This window comes from Mustela nigripes, chromosome 3 (assembly GCF_022355385.1).
Source record: "Mustela nigripes isolate SB6536 chromosome 3, MUSNIG.SB6536, whole genome shotgun sequence".
Classification (NCBI taxonomy): domain Eukaryota; kingdom Metazoa; phylum Chordata; class Mammalia; order Carnivora; family Mustelidae; genus Mustela; species Mustela nigripes.
Window position 1 is genome coordinate 61,817,209 of NC_081559.1, and position 21,617 is coordinate 61,838,825.

A 21,617-nucleotide genomic window follows, 5' to 3' on the forward strand; every position below is an offset into this window, starting at 1 on the left:
CAGACAGCAAGAGTTTATACCCAAGCAGAACTTAAAATCCTAATGAGCTATTTTAAACAATGGCTTCAAACAATACTACAATGATGTTGCTGTACAAGAATACCTTTTAGAACTTTTTTCAAAATTTTTTAACTGTCTCATGATTGTTTAAGGATTGCTTCCCCCTAAGTTGAGGTATGCCACCAGGTTAAATATTTTAAAAGATTACTCATTAGAATCTTTGTGAAAAAAGGTTCAAAAATATTTCAAGAAATGGCAACTCTGCTAAAGTAAGTATGCAATGTTCTAACATAATAACTTTTAAGAGAAAAAATACTAAACTGCTTAAATTTTTTAAGCTTATTTAAAAACTAATGAAAATAAATTATCTGGCAATAAAGTAAATAAAAAAGGTAAATATCTTCCTTAACTCAAACTTTTGTTAATAACACAGATTTTTTCCCTTTAAATTTCACACAATCTGACAATCTTTTTTTTAAAAAAAGAATTGTTTCCTCATGTCATTTAATAATTACGATCCCTGATTTTTTCTTTTAATTTTATACCTAGTATTTCACCTGCTTGTATATATCATTTTCCTTATTTTTTCCCTAGTTTAATTAAGACCTTTTCAATTCTTTCAGTCCTTGTATTGATTTTGAGATCCTGCAGTATTTTTCTAATCCATTCCTGATTATCTTCTTTATCCTGGATGTTGTAATGAAAACATTTCTTTACTATTACATTAATATGGTAAGTGCTGTGAAATGTATAAGCCTGACGATTCACAGATCTGTACCCCCTGGTGCAATAATACATTATATGTTAATAAAAATTAAAAAAAAAAAGATCCCAGCCATTTCCCACACCAAAATTGTCTCTTACCCATGTTAGAACTGTTTTTCAAATACAAATGACCCTTGAATAACGCAGGGGTGAGGGTGCTGTCATCCACGGCCTCCCCTGCCTCTCCCACACCACACAGTTGAAAATCTGCATATAATTTTTGACTTCCCAAACACTTAACTATTAATAGCCTACTACTGACCACGCCTTCCTGATAACCTAAACAGTCTAATAATGCATATTTTCTATGTTATATATTCTTACAATAAAGTTAGAGAAAAGAAAATAATAAGGAAAATACAATACTGTATTGATTGAATACATCTGCAGTCAGTGGACTCACACAGTTCAAACCTGTGTTGTTCAAGAGTAAACTGCAGTTTCAAAAAAACAAGGAATAACCCTAGTTATAGTTCTGGGGCGCCTGGGTGGCTCAGTGCATTAAGCCTCTGCCTTCAGCTCAGGTCATGATCCCGGGGTCCTGGGATCGAGCCCCACATCGGGCTCTCTGCTCTGCAAAGAGCCTGCTTCCTCCTCTCTCTCTGTCTGCCTCTTTGCCTACTTGTGATCTCTGTCAAATAAATAAAATCTTAAAAAAAAAAAAATCCTATGCTCTGATTAATAAATGGCTTCCCACTTCCTTTGGAATTTCTCACTTCCCTATCCTTTCCCACCTCCATGAAATCATATCTCCCCTGAACTGCCTTTCTTACGAATGTATCACATATTTACACATGTACGTTATTTTCATTCTAGGCCATATGCTCTTTGATGCCTCAACCTTTGTGACTTATTTAATATTCCTAGCCACAGATAATAGCTCTGCTGCACAGCAGGCACTCTTACAGTTCTGCTGAAGGCTACTGTGATCTTATAAAAAAGTTGAGCATTCTGGGGTTCCATGGCATCCAATGCATTCTCTAAGTTTTCCAGCTTGGTGGCAGCCTGAAACAAAAGTATCAGGATAATTTTAAAATAAACTAAGAAAAAAAGAATACATGACATATACACTAATAAAATCTACGTTGTGAAATGTATTAAAGGTTCTTTTAAAAATCTCAAGAATTATGAATAAAGAACTGAGATTTAAAATGTGTTTTTTAGGGGTCCCTGGTTGGCTCAGGCAGTATGTGACTCTTGATCTTGCGTCATGAGTTTGAGTCCCACATTGGGTATAGAAATTACTTAAATAAATAAATCTTTTAAAAAAATAAAATAAAATAAATCAAGTGTGTTTTTAAAATATCTGTTTTTGAATGAAAACCTCTTGGTGGGTAAAGATAACCCATAATATTCAATTAACAATATATGCCCAGCTCCCTCTCCAACAATTAGTTCATGACACACATGAGATATGTATAATAAAATTGTAAACATTAATATTATATGAGATCTGATTTTTGATTACCTATATAGTCTGGTTATATTTGAAATACTCTCTGGAATAGAAAAATTAACATCCTGTAAGTTATTTCAATGCTTGGAAAATTTACTGAAGAGCTGCCCCTAGTAAAATTCCCCTGGTATTTACCGAAGAACTTACTAGTTGCTGTCACATTTAACAATCTAACCAGACTAAACACAATTCAGATCTACTCCTATATAATATACTATATAATACTATTTTATAATACTATTTGCTTCAAACTGGATTTTGGCATTCCATAACCTAGTACCTAATCAATGTGCTCATTACTACAGAAACATGAATCGTATTATAAGGTCCAATGGGATGTCATCCTGAGCCCATTTAAATTACATAAACTCAGCTAAACTCTAAAAAAAACTAAGGACTACATTTTTGCATATATATTCTTCCTTACCTATCATCATCAGTGACATTAATCATGCAGGGGAGTTTTATGTAGGAAACCACATATAATGTTATTGATTCAAGGAATTTTCAAGGTATTTTAACTATTTGATATTTTTGCTTTATTAGTTGATTTAAGAAGCTCATCACTTTGTTAAAGTGTATTTCTAGAATTCAAGTAAAAATTATCATGGCATACATTCTGAAAGGGCTCTTCAAGGCTCTAACGTATGGGCATATGTGTATGTAATTATGCATTTTTTACTACAGGAAACTTAAATAGTACAATACAACTTACCTTCTCTATGTCCCCCTCCCTACACAAATAGTAAAGAGCCAGGATTCTTAGCGCTTCCACATTTTGACTATCTTGAAGCATTAACCTGCAAAGAAAATTTCACATAATGTTGAAATAGACTTAATATGCTTTCTTTTATCTGAGGGTCTGAAAAGACAGTTGGCTGGTCTGACTATTCCACTGTCTAAATAAAAATTTTAATTAGTAAAATAATATACCCTTTAAAAATTATCAACCTCATTATTTAAGCTAAAAAATAATCTCTGAATCTTAATCTTTAATATGTTTAAAAAAGATATGAATAGATTGTATCGGTCTCTTTAAATCCTTTGGCAATCCTAAATAAAGTATTAACCATATCCAACAGTGTATTAAAAGAATAATGGATGGCTCAGTCGGTTAAGTGTCCGACTTGATTTCGGCTTGGGTCATGATCTCAGAGCAGTGAGATGGAGCCCCACATGGGGCTCTGTGTGGAATGCGGAGCCTGTCTAAAATTCTCTCTCTCCCTCCTCCCAACACCCTCGCCCTCTCAAAAGAAAAAAAAAAAAAAGAAAAAAAGAAGAAGAAGAATTCACCTTGATCAGGAAGATTTATTATTGCAAGACTTTCAGGAATGAAAAGATGGGTTAAACATTTTAAAATATATTAATGTAATTCACAACATTAAAACAGATTCCTATGTGAAAAATACAAATCAGAAAAAATTATGGAAAAATACCCTATTAGTAAAAGAAACAATTCCCCTTTCCCAAAAAACTTTGTAAAAAACATGCAAAAGCTATATAAATTCCTAAACTTTACTCAAGGACATTTGAAAAAGAAATTGAACAAATGGGGTAACCTACACAGTAGGTTTCTTTTTTTACTTATTTATTTATTTATTTGACAGAGAGAGATCCCAAGTAGGCAGAGAGGCAGGCAGAGAGAGAGGAGGAAGCAGGCTCCCTGCTGAGCAAAAAGCCTGATGCAGGACTTGATCCCAGGACCCTGAGATCATGACCTGAGCCGAAGGCAGTGGCCTAACCCACTGGGCCACCCAGGTGCCCCACACTAGGTTTCTCATCATGAATGGTATGGCATATTGAATTATTAGCCTCAATCTTCCCACCTTCCATTAATACAAGCTTTCTGCCATCAAAGTGAGCAGTTCCTCATATAAATGCTGACATGTACTTTACTGCTTCTTAGCTATGGATTTGGACATTTTCCTTATATTCGTCAATGGAATGTGAACAGGAGTGGCGGTGTACCACCCCCAAAGTTTTGGAGGCATTAAATATTGATGCCTGTTCCTCACGCATCTCTGCTATCTCCATGAGAAGAGTTTCCTCTGGAGAGCTGCTGCTCTCTGGCTTGAGTCCAGAGAACCACCCCTAGAGCTGACCAGAGACCAAACTGCCGTGAGGGGCCACACCCAGCCAGCTGGATTTAAAATTGGAAGCAGGACACTAGGCAAGCTTGGTCGAGGTCAGAGGATCCCTACCAAAGCGAGAAATGAGTGCTTATAGTCATATGCCCTGAGATCTGTAGTTGTTTGCTATGGTCCTTATACACTCTAATAACACATGATAATACACACTTGGGTTAAAAAAGTTTTTCTCCCAAATAATCTATAGATTTAATGTAATTCAAACCAAAATCTTGTAAGGTTTCTTTCTTTTTTATTTTTTTAAACTTGGTAAGTTAATTCTGGCAGTCTTCTTCTTGGCAGAAGAAGAGCCAAGAAAACTATCGAAAAAGAAACATGATGAAGAACTTGACCTAAAAAATATATATAAAAAAGGACCAGTCAGTATACAGGGGGAAAGACAGCTTTTACTATTAAAAAGACACTCAATCTCAACATAATTGAAGAAATGAAAATAAAAATAAGGTTTTATTCTACCAGATTCTACCATTTTTATTCTATCAGATTGTCAAAAATAAAAACAAAAAAAATACCACACTGGTAACAGCCAGAATTGGTTAAGGATGGAGGAGGGGGCATCCAGTAGACTACTGATGGAAGCAAAAATTAGTATAAATTCTTAGGAGAACAATTTGGTGGTATCTTCCAGAATTTCAAACATGCATATGTGAGGAAGAGACTACAATCTGTCCCCTCAAATCCATTCTCTCTTTATTTGCTTGGGAACACAGCTAGCTTACATTTTCCTGCCACCTTTGCCACAAGAGGTGGCCCTCTGGACACAAGGCAACGTATGCCGCTTCTAGACCTGCGCTTTTAAGAAAAGTGGAATGACTCCTCCACCCTCTTTGCCTTTGTACCAGCTGGATACCAATGTCATGAGGTTTTAGGACAAGGCAGAGTTGCAAGACAGAAAGGGATTAGGTCCCTTAATGATGGTGTGGAGGAAGGTGGCCTGATCAGGATTTATACACACTCAAAATAGTTACATATCAGAAGAAAAATTCTATTATGTGTTTAGATCTATTCTTTTATAGGAGCTTAGCCTACCCTAACAAATAAGATTCCCTTTAATTCAGTAATCCCTCATCTGGGAAACCATCCTCCAGAAATATACTTTACATGTATAAATGGGTGTGTGTGTGTGTGCACGCGCCTAAACGTCTACCTATGGGAAAATATAAAGTATCTGTATGTTTACTTTATAGATGTTTTCATTGTTAAAAAAGAATTATGTGTATCTGTGTGAATGGATATAATAGAACATCCACAAAATACTAAGTTAAAGAAAAATCAAATGTATGGGTATCTGGGTGGCACAGTTGGTTAAGTGTCCAACTCTTGGTTTCAGCTCAGGTAGTGATCTCAGGGTTGTGAGACCAAGCCCTGCATGGGGCTCCATGCTCAGCACTGAGCCTGCTTGAGTTTCTCTCTCCCTCTCCCTCTGCCCTTCCCCACCCCTCCCCACCATGTGTGCGTACTCTCTCTCTCTCTAAAATAAATCTTTTTTTTTTTTTAAAGATTTTATTTATTTATTTGACAGAGATCACAAGTAGGCAGAGAGGCAGGCAGAGAGAGGGGAAGGGAAGCAGGCTTCCTGCCGAGCAGAGAGCCTAACGCAGGGCTCGATCCAGGACCCTGAGATCATAACCTAAGCTGAAGGCAGAAGCTTTAACCCACTGAGCCATCCAGGCACCCCTAAAATAGATCTTTTAAAAAAAAGAAAAATCAAGTTTAAAAACTATATAACAAGTCTATTTTTTACACACATCCCCCAAAATATATTTTTATATATTATATTGATACTCCCTTTACCTCCTTACTCACACAGTGCCTAGAAATCTAGAAAAATATAAATATCAAAGAGTTATTAGTGTCCAAATTGTGGCCTTCAAATATCATTTCCCACTAAAAGAGTTAGACTGCATTACACAATGGCTAATACTTGTTTGGGGCAGTAAATACACAAAATGGCCCTAGTATTTCTTGCTCTATACCAAATAGCAAGGAAACAATCAAAGACTGCTAGGTTCATATGAAAAGGGCCTGAGAACTAACTTGAAGAGGCTACTAAGAGCCAAAGATGAGACAATTTGAGCAAGTATAATAACCAAAATGGTTAGAAACAGACAAATTTAATCTATGTGATATAAACAAATCCAAACTACTAATCAGTCACCTCTATAGGACGCCAGGGAATTTTTAACTTTTTTTTTGGTCTTTTGAAACCCAGAAATAAAAAGACTCAAGCATTTATCCAATTTTTCTTAAATGAATTATAACACCAGATAACCACAAGTTAAGTTAGAATCGTTTTTTTTTTTTTTCTTTTCATAGTACTCCAGCTAAGAAATAAAGAAAGAATGATATAACCACATTAATCCTACAGCACCCATGTATTGAGCACAAATTTCTGCTAATAGGGTGCCTGGGTGACTTAGTCAGTTAAGTGTCTAATTCTTGATTTTGGCTCAGGTCATAGTCTCAGGGCTATGAGATCGAGCCCCGCACTGGCTGTTGGAGGCTGCTTAGGATTCTCTATCTCTGCCCTTCCCCCCACTACTCTTAAAAAAAGATATATTCTGCTAAGACCACAAAAACACAAGTGAAGATTATGTCCCTTTGATGAAAGAAGACATCACCACTTACTAGTAATTGCAAAAAAAAGAGAAAATAAAAAATTGAACATGAATCTAACCAAGCCTCTGTATCTAGTACCACATTTATAGGAAATTCAGAGGTTAGCAATAAGTCATACAGTATATAGCATGCAATAATACAATTCCTATGGAAAACCTACAGGATAAAAGATGGGTTCTTCAACTCACACGTCAAAAGAGGTGGGAGTGTGGGAAGCAGGTGGAGGGAGAAGAAAGGGAAATCAGGAGAGGCAGAGGAAGAAAAGGAATCCTCACGTCAGAAGAAAAATCCAAATCCTTAAGATGACCAAGACCTTCCACAACCTGGCTCCCTTGGCTCCATCCCTCTACTCTGACTTCGCTGCCCAGTCATTTTATCCCCTCCCACTCCTTAAAAACATCACACAAACTTTTGCCTCAAGGTTTTTGCATTTGTTTTTCCTTCTTTCTGCAAAGTCTTCCTCCGTGGCATGGAAGCAAGCCTGGCTTGCTCCCTTCGTCCAAATGCTGCCTGCTCACTGCCATCCCATAAAATGGAACCCCTCCCCACACTCCCTATTTCACTTCCCAGCTTTATCTCTTCTCCATAACACTTATAACTCTCTAACATGCTACATAACTTCTTACTTGTTCTGCTTATTACATGGTTCTTCTCATTTGAAACTGAGCTTCACAAGGGCAGGGACATTTCCATTGAAGAGTGTCTTAGGACAGCTATTCAGACATTTATGTAAATCAATAAGTTCAGTTTTTAAAAACAATGCAAAGTCAAGTTCTTCAATTCTATATTGTTTGAAAAAAAATCAAATTTAAAATATGATAGAAAAATACAGATTTTTTTTTTTTCTGGAAATTAGAACCAGGTCCAAAGGTACTTGCATTATCTTTTTTTACTTAACCTCTGTGCTGTTTCAACAGTCTGGTCCCAATCCTGTAAGGCAAGTTGTAGTTTCATTTTCTTTACAAAAGCAGGAAGGAAACTTGGAAAGTTTACTATTATCTGGTTCACAGTGTCCAGAGCACCTGAATAATTCTGGCGCATCTCAAGGCATTGTGCCTAATGGAAGAAAAAAAGTGACATCAAAACTGTGATCATTAATACTGAGGCTCTCACAACAGATATCCTGGAAGTGGCAGAATACTACTATTTAACATTTTTCTATATTTTCGTTTTCTGACTTTTCTGTAAGGAACAGTTATTTAATAATGAGAAATACAAAACAAATTTTTAACAAATTTTAAAACATCACAGAACATTAAAAACTATTCTATGTAAATGGCTTTGTTATAAAACCCTAATTTAAGTAACTAGAATAGAAAAATTACTTTTTAGAATAAAATATTTCCAGGACATTTGCAAATAGCATCTAAAATGAGGAGATTTTTATATCTTAAAAAAAAAAATACTTTCAGGCTAAAGAAGGTAAGACTTTAAAAAATAAGCAAAATAAAGTTCAAACAACTCCTTCTAGCTCAATATTTTCAATTCTAGGAAGTATCTTAAGGAAATAATTGAGTAAGACCACAAAACAATGTAGATTATATTTATGACACATTTATAATAGATATAATAGAAAATAATAAACATAACCAAAATGTCCATGCAGGATTAAATAATAGCCTATCCATTTAATCAAATTTTAGGTGGTTATGTGGATTTGTAGATCTATATTTAGACATGAAGAGATGTCATTTATGATATAATAATTTAACTGGTTATCTCTAATGATGATTTATTCTTAATTCAGATAATTCTGAAATTATGTGTATTTTTCACAATGTCTATGTATTAATTTTATAGTCAGAAAAAATAAAGCTATACAGTTAGTGGTTTAAGAAAAGATATGAAGCATATTTATCACATATCAGAGTTTTTTTTTAAATTTGCTCCGAGATCTATTTAGTCCTGGAATTTAGTCCTGGAATAAATTTAGTCCTGGAGGGGCACCTGGGTGGCTCAGTGGGTTAAAGCCTCTGTCTTCAGCTCAGGTCGTGATCCCAGGGTCCTGGGATCGAACCCCACATCGGGTTCTCTGCTCAGCAGGGAGCCTGCTTCCCTTTCTCTCTCTCTGCCTGCCTCTCTGTCTACTTGTGATCTCTGTCAAATAAATAAATAAAATCTTAAAAAAAAAAACAATTTAGTCCTGAAATATCTCAGTTCAAAATGAGCATCCAATCTCAAAAGACGCAATATAATCCTAAAATTGGTTTGAGATTATATTTTCATGTATAATCCCATATAATTATATTCCCATATAATTAAAGGAAAGTCTGAGAACCATCCAAAAATGCCATTATGTCAAGATAAATTATTAAAATCTCGGAAAGCTGAGAAAGATTAATGCAGAGAATTTTTTCAAATTACATGTATCTTTAAAATCTGCCTAAATAGCTGGTAATGTAAAAAAAAGAAAAGCATGTTAAAAGACCACACATATATTACTCCCTTAGACCATCACCTCCCATATGATGTCACAAAGATATTAAATGAAACTAAATTTGCTATGTATTTGGTTCACATCATTTCAAGTTGGAATGCAAACATCCTCTATTGAATTAATTTGAAAAATAAATACATAACTGGGATGGTTTGTATCAGAAAAAGATTTTAAACCAATCTTAACTATTGGAGGAAAAAGGTAAATCCCTGCTAAACAATATTACCTGAAATAGCCCCACCTGAGGAAATTATCAACTAGTTTTCTTTAAGGAATAAGGAGGAGGAAAAATAATCAAGAAATACTTTTTAAAAACTTGATAAATACTCAATTCCTCTAGCAATGCCATTAGATAAAACTTAACTCCAACCAGCTGGAATACTAGTTGTAGCAGAGGCGCGTATCGGAACAACCTCAGAGCCCCAGAAATTGATAAGAGTGATAAGGGGATATTAACAGCCAAGACACTAATAATCCCCTTTTTTATCCCCCCAAATTACTACTTATCTAACAAGCTGCTTTCCTAAAATTTAATAAAATAAATAAATAATTTAATTATTTCGTAATTATTAATATTTAATATTAATCAATACTAATTATTAACTGATATCAATTATTAATTATATTATTAACTATATATAATAGTATATTATATAATTATATAATATTTTTCTAGTCCAATACCTTTTTAAACTTTTCTTTTTCTAAAAGCTCATTTACTATATTATAATTAATTATTAATTAATATTAATATTTATTATCAATATTTAATAACAAATAATTGTTTAAATAGTTAAATTAAAATTTAATTTCCTGTTGTTAAGTTTAAAAAATTTGAAAAATTTTAAGACATTCTAAAGGCATCATTGAAACTGAAGAAAGGGCCTGAATTATACATTTATAACTACCAATGATTTCTAATGACTCTGCCAATTAACTACTCATCCCTCACAATGTAAATCAGGTCATGTTGTTTCTCTTTTCCATTGGCTTCCCATCTATCTGGTTCAAATGAAAAGTCTGATAATTCACAGACCTGTACTCCTGGGGAAATTATGCATTATATGTTAATAAAAATAATTTTTTTAAAAAGCCAATGGCTTTATACAATCAGTCCTGCCTCTCCTCATTCACCCCACGCCCACCTGTACCCACATCCACCTTCTTTTCCCCTAGCCTCCATCTCTAACCTCCACTTCGCTCATTCCACTTTCATCGCCTGGCCTCCCAGCAATGCCCTGAACATGCCTTAAGGTATTTCAACTTATCCCCTCTATTTGTGATGGTTTCCCACTGGAGCCCACAGAGCTTCAACTCTCACCTCCTGTGTAAGTGTCAGCTCAACTGTCACTTTCTCTGACCACATCATTTAAACCTACAAATTCATAACCCAGCTCTACATCTCCTCCTTTATCTGACTTACCTTTCCATTGCACTTATCACCTTCTAATACACTACATAATTTTCTTACTTATTTTATTGCCTGACTCCAACAATAGAGTATAAGCCCCATAAAAGCAAGTAGTATCGGGGTATCCCTAGTATCGACAGTGATGCTTTGCACATATTAGGCAAACTATAAATGTTTAGTAGGTAAGTAATAGAGGAACATCCACCAACAACAATTAAAACCAATCAATTTTCAGGAATTTGGTAAGGAATACATTTCTCTAGTTTGTTGTTCACTGTCCTATACAAATAAAATCCAAGTACCTCCCATATTTGAGAGCTGATAAAAGTAACATGACAATTAGTACCTTTTTTGAGCTACTCGGTTTTGTTGGGTTTCAAACAGATTATGAATGAATTTTAAAACATAATTTATTTACCCCAACTCCAACTCACCTTACCCAACAGAGCAAAAATATCATTTCCATCTTGTAATCCCTCTTCAAAATATCTCAGTGCTTTTTTAGTATAAGGTTCTTTTCCTCTTGTGATATCAAGCCATGCTTTCAAAACCTGTCCCTATAGAATGAAAAATTCTAATTATACTTCCATTTTATTGGTAACAAAATAAATGCTGATGAAAGAGGTAATCTAACGTCCTTTTTTGTGATTAGTAACAAGAAATCACTCTGCCAAAAAATGTTCTGAATAATTAAAACAGTGTTCAGCAAAACTGTTTTCAAACACTTTCCAGCCTAGAGTCTTGGAACTGTTACGTATTTCAGCTCTTAAGCTTACAACGTATTCAATATCAACATTAACTTGCCAAATACTCCATTAATCCTAAATAATCAATATTCTTACCTGGAATTTTGCTACTAAGTTATTAATAATAATTGTTAAACATGTAATTCAATACACAAATAAGAATCTTTTTTGGACAAACAGACCAAGTAAACTAAGATGGAAGAACAGAAGAGTCTTGCTTGATACATATTAAAAATTAAGATGTGGCAACTATCTTAATCCTTGTGACCAGTCCAGTGAGTTTTAAATGAAGGGATAAATGGCCTCAGAAATCAGACTCAAGAAGTCATAGATGTTTACTTTCAGAAATGCCAGTGAGTCAGTTGGTTATAAGGTATATAGGTTTAGAAAGAAGACGGATATAGGTTATTTTACTTTTCAGTATCCAAAACATTGTGAAATCTGTTCTTCTATCAAAAAACTTCTAGGTTTATTCATAAACTTATAAATATTTAATATTATATTTACCTCCCTGCATTTCACTTAAAAAGTCAGATATGAATATTAAAACAATGCTATTTCTTTTTTTTTTTTTTTAAGATTTTATTTATTTGAGAGAGAGAGCACGCGTGTATGCGCAGAAGTGGGGGTGGGGGCAAAGGGAGACAGAGAGCAGGCTCCTTCCTAAGTAGGGAACCAGATGCAGGCTGGATCCCAGGACCACAGGATCATGAACCGACCCAAAGGGAGAGGTTTAACTGATTGAGTATCTGGGTGCCCCTAAAAAAATGCCGTTTCTACTCACTAGATCAATGTTTGTATTTGAATCATTTCAAATATTATCTCTGTGTGGATGATTCCCAGCCTTTTTTCTAGTCCAATACCTTTTTTAAACTTTTCTTTTTCTAAAAGCTCATCTACTATCCCCATCTCACTATTCCACCTGAGATGGAGATACAGCATGTCTGGAACCAAATGTATTACCCCCCCAAAATTACCTTCTCATCCCAACATTATCTGTTCATGTGAACTGGTCTCTGAACTATCCAGGTTTAAGACCTCAGAGGGACATCCTTGACATCTGACACCTCAAAAAAATCCTGCCCTGTCATTTATACAGTTGACAGCTCTTGAGGATATTTAATAATTTTCAAAGTCATACCCATGGTACAATGTTTTAGTGTAGGCCCTCAAAACCTTCTGCCAGAAAGCACGTACTACCATTTTGGGGGCTGCACTCTAGTATCTCCCCAGGCCAGTTCATCCTATAAACCAATAATAAATCAGTCCTGTGAATTTGTACTCTAATAAATACCACTGCCCCGATTAAAAATCTCAATGACCTTTCTGTGCCTATCAATCTAAATTTGTGTACCTAGCTGCCAAGGCCCTTCACTTTGTCCCAATCCACCTCCCTAAGCTTTTCTTCCCTCCTCTTTATCTACTCACCCAGTGTTTCTGTCAAATGGGAGCTTCTCACTGTACCCAGAACCAACAAGTCTCTCTTTTTTTTTTTATTTTTTTTTTAAGACTTTATTTATTTGTTTGACAGATGGAGATCACAAGTAGGCAGAGAGGCAGGCAGAGAGAGAAGAGGAAGCAGGCTCCCCGGTGAGCAGAGAGCCCGATGTGGGGCTCGATCCCAGGACCCTGAGATCATGACCTGAGCCGAAGGCAGAGGCTTAACCCACTGAGCCACCCAGGCACCCCTCCTTGTTTTTCTTATTTCCACTTATTATTTCCCACCTTGGGAGTATCTGCTTCCCTTTTCTATCAACTTTGCATTTGGAAACTATATCCATCTTTCAGGTTTCAGCTCAAATGCTACAGCCTTCAAGAAATTGTTCCTCATTCTCCTAACATTTATAGATGTGCTCTCCCCTTAAATCCTTAGACTAGTGCCGAGCACAATGTAAGTGAGCAATAACCGTTAACTGTTATTTTATACTTTCATCACATGTCTCTCATACCACTTACAAAAGTTCTCATAATCTTAGCTGGGCATCTGCTCTATGACACCACTAGACTGAACCATCCAAGTAAATAAAGTTTATTCTTGATCTTTGTATACTTAGTGCAAATATCAGTGCCTTGTATGTAGAGTTCAAGGGGGGAGTGAGAGGAAAGGACAGAGATAAGGAAAGAAGGGAGATCTTTTCATGAATTAATAAACAGAACAAAAACAAACAACCTTAGACAACCAAAATTTTACAAAATAATAAAATATTGAAATAAAGCTGCTATTTATAAAATGAGAATAGAGTAATAAAAAATACTACTGAAAATATAAACTTCTTTTAGTAGTGCGTCTATTTCAAAATAAGAAACCCAGGTACCTCTTTACTGCCATTTGACATTTTGATCATTCTGTCAATATATTCTCTCGCCTTGTCATGGCGGCCAATGTGCCATAGAAATAAGCCTGCATGGTACAAAGCTTTTGGCCCAGCTCCTTTACGTTGCTCCTTCACTCTGGCATCTGACTCCAGAATAGCTTCTCTGTCTAGGAGGGGAAAAAGGCATTAAATGAAAATTAGATTCTAGATCAGGTAGTCATAATGAGTCAATTAACAGAGCACAGAATATAATACTTCTCTCTGTAGCACCACTGTCTAATAGAAATAAAATATAAGCCATATTTGCAATTTAAAATTTCCTAGTAGCCACATCAAAGAAGTTAAAAAGAAACAAATAACAACTGATTTCAATAATATATTTAACAAATAACAACTGATTTCAATAATACATTTCAATAATATATTTAACCTAATAGATCTGAGTTTTCATTCCAACACAAAACTGACATGAAATGGAGACACTTTTGTTCTTATTAAATTTTTAAAATCTGATGTATGTCATTAAAAAGTATATCTCAATTACAATGCTAAATTTTCTTAAAAAATACTTGATTTGAGGTGCGTGGCTGGCTTAGTCTGTTAAGCATCTGCCTTCAGTTCAGGCTATGATCTCAGGGTCCTAGGATTGAGCCCTATGTCAGGTACTCTGCTCAGAAGGCTGCTTCTCCCTCTGCCTGCCTTCTGCTTCTTGCTCTCTCTCTCTGAAATAAATTTAAAAAATCTTTAATAAAAAAAATACTTGGTTTGTATATAGAGTCCATACAATTTATAGCTGAAAACAGCAGATTCATATATTCACTGTTCCAAACATAACTTTTCTTTTCTTTTTTTAAAATATTTTATTTATTTATTTGACAGAGTGAGATCACAAGTAGGCAGAGAGGCAGGAAGAGAGGGAAGAGAGAGGGAAGCAGGCCCTCCGCTGAGCAGGGAGCCTGATGCGGGACTTGATCCCAGGACCCTGGGATCATGACCTGAACCAAAGGCAGAGGCTTAACCCACTGAGCCACTCAGGCGCCCCCCAAACCTAACTTTTCTAATAACTGAATCAAGCATCAGTTTTAAATTTATATTTAATTAGAATTCAATTTAAAATTCAGTTTCTCCAACTAGATACATTTCAAGTACTCAGCAGCCACGTGTGGTTAATGACCCCTGTGACATACACTACAGTTCTATAATTTATGTAATTCTCAAGATATGAAGGCTAAATATGTAAATTTTTAAAATAATAAGACAGAAAAATTAGCAATGCTAAATATGCAAATTTTTAAAATAATAAGATAGAAAATTAGCAATGATTCTAAAATTATTAGGGGTAAATCCAAGAATAGTACTCAAATTACCCAACTCCCTAATCTAATTCTAGAATATGTAAACATTCCTAGATGTTGTCATAGGCCAATAAAAGGTAATATAATTACTATTATTTACATGGTTTAATACCGAATGCTTGGCTGCTCCCTTAAAACGATGGTCTACCTCTAATATCTCTAACCATTAAATCTATCACGTGTGTGCTTAGGACACCAATGTCAATTAGCTCTAAATCCTGAACTGAATCAGAATATGGATCAGCTATTCAATAAGTTATAAGAAATGTCAAAATTGAAAGCTGTGATTCTAACCAACTACCCTTCTGGAAATGATCATCCAGAAAACAATACTATCTCTTCCTTTTACCTCTGTACCACTAAAAACTTACATGCGGAACCACTTTCTACGTTCACAAAACTGTTTATGGAAGGCTGCAGATGGCTTGGCAACAAGACCCTCGAACATACATGAACCCCTTTGCAAGTCTTCATTAAGTAGTCATGATACAGAACAAGAATTCATCACAGCAGGGGCAGGATTTGTACTTTCCTGCCAGATGTCCACCAAGTCCCAAGTGGGGCATTTGTTAGCTGTGACACCATCTGTACAAAGCCCTCTCTAACCAGATATCAGCTCAAGTTCTTAATGCATAATCAGGGATTATGTCAGCATTTAGGAAGAATGGACATGAACAATCTAGGCCCTTCCTAGGCAATACTGATGGACATCTGGTCCCTCCTGAGCTTATGCCCACTCACAATCATCTAAGATATAAAGTAGAGCCAGTGCTCGGGTGTTTCTAAACAGTATTCCTGCCTTCATCTTTTTAGTGTCTTGGAAATATTTCCAATATTCTTGGGAATATTGGAAATTTCCCAAAAGAACCAACACCCTTGAGAATAACCAATTAAATGAAAACTTGATTCTAAGAGGGAAAAAAAAATATCTCTCTCTCTCTCTCTCTCTATATATATATATATATATATAGATTTAGATTTACTGACTTTATCTTTTGATGCCAATTCTCTGCTCCACCTAAACGCACTCCTGTTGGATAACAGAGACCCATCCATACAAGAACCGAACCCTGAACAACTTCCACATATTTGCCCATCAATTTCGCCTCTCTTACAAATATGCCTTATATTCAAATCCTACTTCTCCTTCAAAGACCAGATTACAGCCTTATCTTCCACAAAACCTTCACAGCCTTCTTCTATGGATTAAAAGTATATACCGTTTTCAGTTAATTATGGAGTCATTTGTTTTCTCATAATTTTATTTAATAGTAACATTAGCATTTAACCTTTGTGGGTTTTACATTTTCTTTTCTTCACTGGACTATAAACCTGATGTCATGGATCACTTTTTACAATTCTTTGGTATTCTCTAACTATCTCTGACCTAGTCCCCTGCAGAAAGTAAGCACCTAGTCGTTAGATTTGTTTATCTGTTAAACATATTAACGTTTTAAATAAGTTTTGTTGATCTGTGCAAGTGTATGTGAAGGAGGTATGTGATACTTTGCTCAGGAAAAAAAAATTTCTAGTATTAAAAAAAAATTCTATGACATCTGATTATTGTCTATTTATCTAAAACATGATCTACATTCATAATGCTAGTGGCTGTTAGTGAATGTATATAAAAGAATACAATACTATTTCCTCTTTATTATCTATAATTATGATATTCTGCTTCCACCATTAAGAGCCACAGTTCACACAATTTTAATTGCTGGTTTATGCATAAAGTTCTCTTTATACTTATACATCCTAACCTACTACTGGATAAGAAGTTACTGAACATCTTCTAAGAGCTAGCTACCCCCCTTGTGGAGACGTGTACAGGCCTCTAAGAAGCTGAAGATACAGTGGAAGAGAGAAATTGCATGTAGCTATAGATTTGCATGTAACAAGCTATAAAGCAGGCTGCTGCAGAGCAATTTCTATATATAACTCTTTTGGGCTGTCCTTTGCTCAATAATTGCTAACATGCATTCAACTTGATGTGAATTCAAATGATCCCTATATATTAATGAAACTTCTGCTGTAAGATAAAGGAATATGAAAGGGATATAAGACACATATTTCTTGTGCTTGATAAATCTGTTACCTTGTCAGGAAGATTAAAAAAAAAACTGACAAAATAGTATCTACAGAAAATTATAATACAGTATTATCAGACTAAGTGCAAAGTTAATTGAGGAAAATCAAAATGAATTGAGTAGAAAAAATTGTCCTAAGCATTATACTTAAATACTATACCTGGATTAGGACTCATTTTATGGGCATATATCAGTGCAATTAGAGAACAAAGTGATACATCTTGTTTATTTTTAATCGCCTCAAATTCGCGAAGAGCTTCTTGAGTTTTACCTGAAAATCAAAATTATAGTGTGAAAAATTGTTCATAGTACAAAACATGAATTTAAAATATATGGAACAGGTTTAATAATTAGCACGTACCTTCCATTAATGTACCATAGGCGTGATAAAACCTGAATACCGGGTCATTGCCATACCTCTTAACTCCTTCACTGGCAATAAGTAACACATGATGGAAATATTTCTCTTGACAATAGTAATTAATCAAAGTCTAAAAGGAAATAATAACTAAATGTTAAAAGAGACTTTGCTGTTCTGAAATGCCATGAGAAACACATATTAATCTCAATCTTGAAAAATCTAAAATTAGATAATACAATTTTTTTTTTCTTTCCCAAGTTCCTGAAAATATTGTTAAAGGCTAGCACTTAACAGTAAGGAATGCAAGACACAATGAACATGAAATTTTTGAAAAAACTCAATGTTTCCTAATAATTTCAGTCTTCTTTTTCTAAATTATTTGTTAACAATACTGAAATTAGGCTACTTGCACCTCTTGCCTTTGTCCACATTTTCTTAAAGGTTTTAGAAAAGGGGAACAGACAAAAAACAGGAATAATATGAGCCTTCCATTGCCAAACCTTAGGATTCTTTTTTAAAAAGTCTTGCTTCTATTTTGTTGTTATAGCATTACATAGTAAGGACAAAGTGAATTCAGAAATTCATTGTCAAATGTTGTCTTGTTTTCTGAGTTCCACAACAAATAACTGGAAGAACAAAGAACAGATGATCCAAACTGTTTTTTAATGGAAATTCATGATCTTTAAGCTCTTTTCAAAATTGTATTATTTAGATTTACATGGCAGAAAACTAATACCAGGGGATACTAAGTTCTGATTAACTGTGTCTATACTTAACACCTTCTTCTCAGGATCATGACTAAGCCTTAGTTGCTAACCTTATCAGAGAGGGAAGCCAGATTCACTCCGGCTGTGGTACACCTGATTCACCTCCATTAACCAATGTGGGCCATCCCGTGCTCACCTCCTCTGACTCTGCAGCTGGGACAGCAAGGTGAGAAATAAGGATGAAGCACCAAGTGACAGGACTGAGACATGAGTGTCTACACTGCTTTTTACGGTCTGTTTTGTTTCTGGAGGCTACAGTCCACATGCTTCTCTACAGCAGTTAGGCAAACGTTCTCTGTAACTTTTACTCAGCTTCCCTTCTTGCAGTTACGGCCCTCTACTTCCTGTGCCCCCCACAGCACACTTCGGTGAAGTGCAGTTTTGCTCCAGTGCCCTTCCTTAAGATCGCAGATGACCTCTCAGTTTGCCACAACTGAGGATTTCTGTTCAGCATTTAGGCACCTACAACTCTCCTGAAAGGTATCATACAAAGGACACAGATTTAAAAGGTGAAAAGAGCTGTTTTTAAATTTTTGGTCCATCTTACAGCACCTTAGTTTGCTCAGTTGTGCAATGCTGTTAATTATTTACAGATCATTGTGAGGATTAATTACGACATCATACTGTAAAGCTCCAAAAAAAAAGTAAGTTCCTCTGAACCCATATACTGATTAAGTAAAAAACATAGTATTCCGTCAAGACCTCTCATCCAACCTCCAGATTCATCTTTCCATTTGCCCCGGCTACCCAAGCCTGAAATCAAGTCATTTCATCCTTCTTTCCAGTTTGTCCAATCCCTGTGATTCTAACCAGTCAGTAAGGCTCTTCTGTTTCTCTAGTCTACTTCCTACGCTCCATACCTTACCCCTCCTTGGTTTGTTCAGTCCAACAAACGTTTACTGCCTACTAGTGCCAGGCACTGGGCTAGATGCTGTGAATGTGAAGATAAGTAAGATATGATTCCTGACCCAGAAAAGTTTAAATTCTCCTGAAACTGAGACTAGAATCTAAAGACTAACAAATACAATGCAAGCAAGAAAAGAGTTCATAAAGTGCTTTAGAGATGTCAGAGAATGAGGTTGGGGTGTTGGAGGATGGAAGAATGAAATTAAGGGAAAGAGCCTCCGGGAGGACTTCAGAAGTGCCTCTTGATTTGTGAACTCCTCAGTCTCCCTCCACTCATACACATTCTCCCTATTTCCCTTTTGAGATCCTTGAGGAAGACAGAGGACTTAGCCAGGCAGGGGAATTGCAACAAGAAGACAGAAGAAATCAGCAGTGATACACAAGGATGGGGCATGGAGAGGACTGAATGTCGTTCTATACTGTAGAGCAGGGATTGGCAAACTACGGTCTACTACCTCTCCTCATATGGTCAGCAAACCAAGAATGGTTTGTACATTCTCAAATGGTGGGGGGGGGGGGGAGAAAAAATGTCCATGAATAAAGTTTTATTGGAACAGGGCTGTGGTCATTTGTTTAAGTACGTCTATTGGCTGCATTCAAGCTACATTGGCAGATTAGATGACGGAGACACTATGGCCTGAAAAACCCAAGATAATATACTATTTGACTCTTTATAGGAAAAGTTTGCCATTCCCTGTTTTAGAGTCTTAAGACACTGTCCTTAAGAGGACAAGGAAGTTAGAGAGAAAGGTAGGGCCTAGCAGGGCCTCTTATTAAGGACTTGGATATGCTCCTCCAATCTAAGTGATAAGGAACCAACATAACTCTATTTAGCATGAAACTGTTTTTATTGAAGAGTTCATTTGGGTGGTAGGGGAAAGGATAAATTAAAGTGATGAAAACAAAATTAAGGAGATGGAGAAAGGGCTCAGAAGGTAATGCAGCTCAGGCAAAAAAGCTTCCAGCACTCCCTATCACCGCCAAATTGTCCTTCACCCACTTACCACTACCTAACATTTTACTACCTGTCTGATTCCCCCTACTCAAATGTAAGCTCCAAGACTGGGAGAATTTTTCTTAGTTTTAATACTGAAGGGCACAGATTATCTTCAAGGCTTAGAATAGTGCCAGCAATATAGCCCGCAGTCAAAAAATATCTGTCGGTAATTGTTTATTTGTTCAGTTCTGCTCATCACTATCTCCAGCTTCTAGCGGACATACAGTGAGCCCTCCATCAACCCGCTGAACGAGTCCATCAGTGAACAAACGGGAGAAGTTTATCTTCCTACAAAGAAACTTCTAATTTTCAAGCCTCCTGTCCCTGTTTTTAGATCATCATTTCTTAAGGGGTCCCTCATAAAACATTTGCTTCCCAGATGAATCACTGACAGATAAAGAAGACCATCACCCCAAAACACTCTTCCATTTTCAAGCCTATGTTTTCATGTAATCTTTACGCACCCCTTTCTGTCCAACCGGTTTACTGACACTAGCTTGCTTAATGAAGTCCTTAACTATCGCACCGGGAGGCAAGCAAGTCGACCAAGCTTTCTGAGCCCACGGGATACAAAGTAAAAGTAACCACACACGGGGTGGGACAAGCCCCCTAACGGCAATTCCTTAGCAGCTTGGCTAGACCTCAAGATTTCAAAGCAGGGCCCACGGAGGGGAACCCAGGTGATGCAGCTACAGGCCCACACACCACGCTGGGGCAGCTGGCAATGGGAGCAGCAAAAGCACAGCAGGGTAACGACGCCCTCGTGAATTCTGCCCCTCCCCAGGTCACCCACCCGCAAAGGCGGCTCGAGTCCAAGCCCGCGGCCCTCTCACCTTCAGCCCCTGCGAATCCATGGTTCCCACGGGGCTGGGTCGCAGGCCTCCGGGACAAACGCCCGCCGCAAGCCTGCGGAAGCGCCACGGGTTCAGGGTCCCACAGCCCAGGCCCAAACCCCGCTCTCGCTCTGGGACGCGGCGGGAGGGGCGGGGTGGGGCGGGGCCGCGCTGCCATTGGCTGCCGGCGGCAGGGGGCGGGCTCTCCACGCAGGGATTTGCGGAGAGGAGGTGCTGCGGGGGAGTCGGTGCTGCGTGGACCCCCGGCAAGGGCTGCGGGGGCGGGGGGAGAGGAGGAGCGACCAATGGTGCAGAAGGCGAAGGGGTTTCAGACGAGGGAACGGCCCTGGAGACAGCGGGTGGGCGGGTCCGAGGATTTAAAATGAAGGAATAAAGGAAATAGGGGAGGAAGTAG

At 36.7% G+C, this 21,617-nt stretch overlaps 1 protein-coding gene across 1 annotated transcript in view; it reads right to left on the minus strand.

Moving 5' to 3' along the window:
- Positions 1-21,338, minus strand: part of TTC21B (tetratricopeptide repeat domain 21B) — a 79,434-nt gene extending 58,096 nt beyond the window's left edge. The window contains exons 1-8 of the mRNA XM_059394108.1: positions 21,203-21,338; positions 17,700-17,829; positions 17,499-17,609; positions 13,897-14,063; positions 11,270-11,392; positions 7,886-8,043; positions 2,937-3,021; positions 1,672-1,770 (exon numbers count right to left, since the gene is read on the minus strand). Coding sequence (XP_059250091.1) covers positions 1,672-1,770; positions 2,937-3,021; positions 7,886-8,043; positions 11,270-11,392; positions 13,897-14,063; positions 17,499-17,609; positions 17,700-17,829; positions 21,203-21,223 — 894 coding nt within the window. The 5' untranslated portion in view covers positions 21,224-21,338. The remainder of the gene's footprint in view (positions 1-1,671; positions 1,771-2,936; positions 3,022-7,885; positions 8,044-11,269; positions 11,393-13,896; positions 14,064-17,498; positions 17,610-17,699; positions 17,830-21,202) is intronic.
- Between the last annotated feature and the right edge of the window lie 279 nt (positions 21,339-21,617).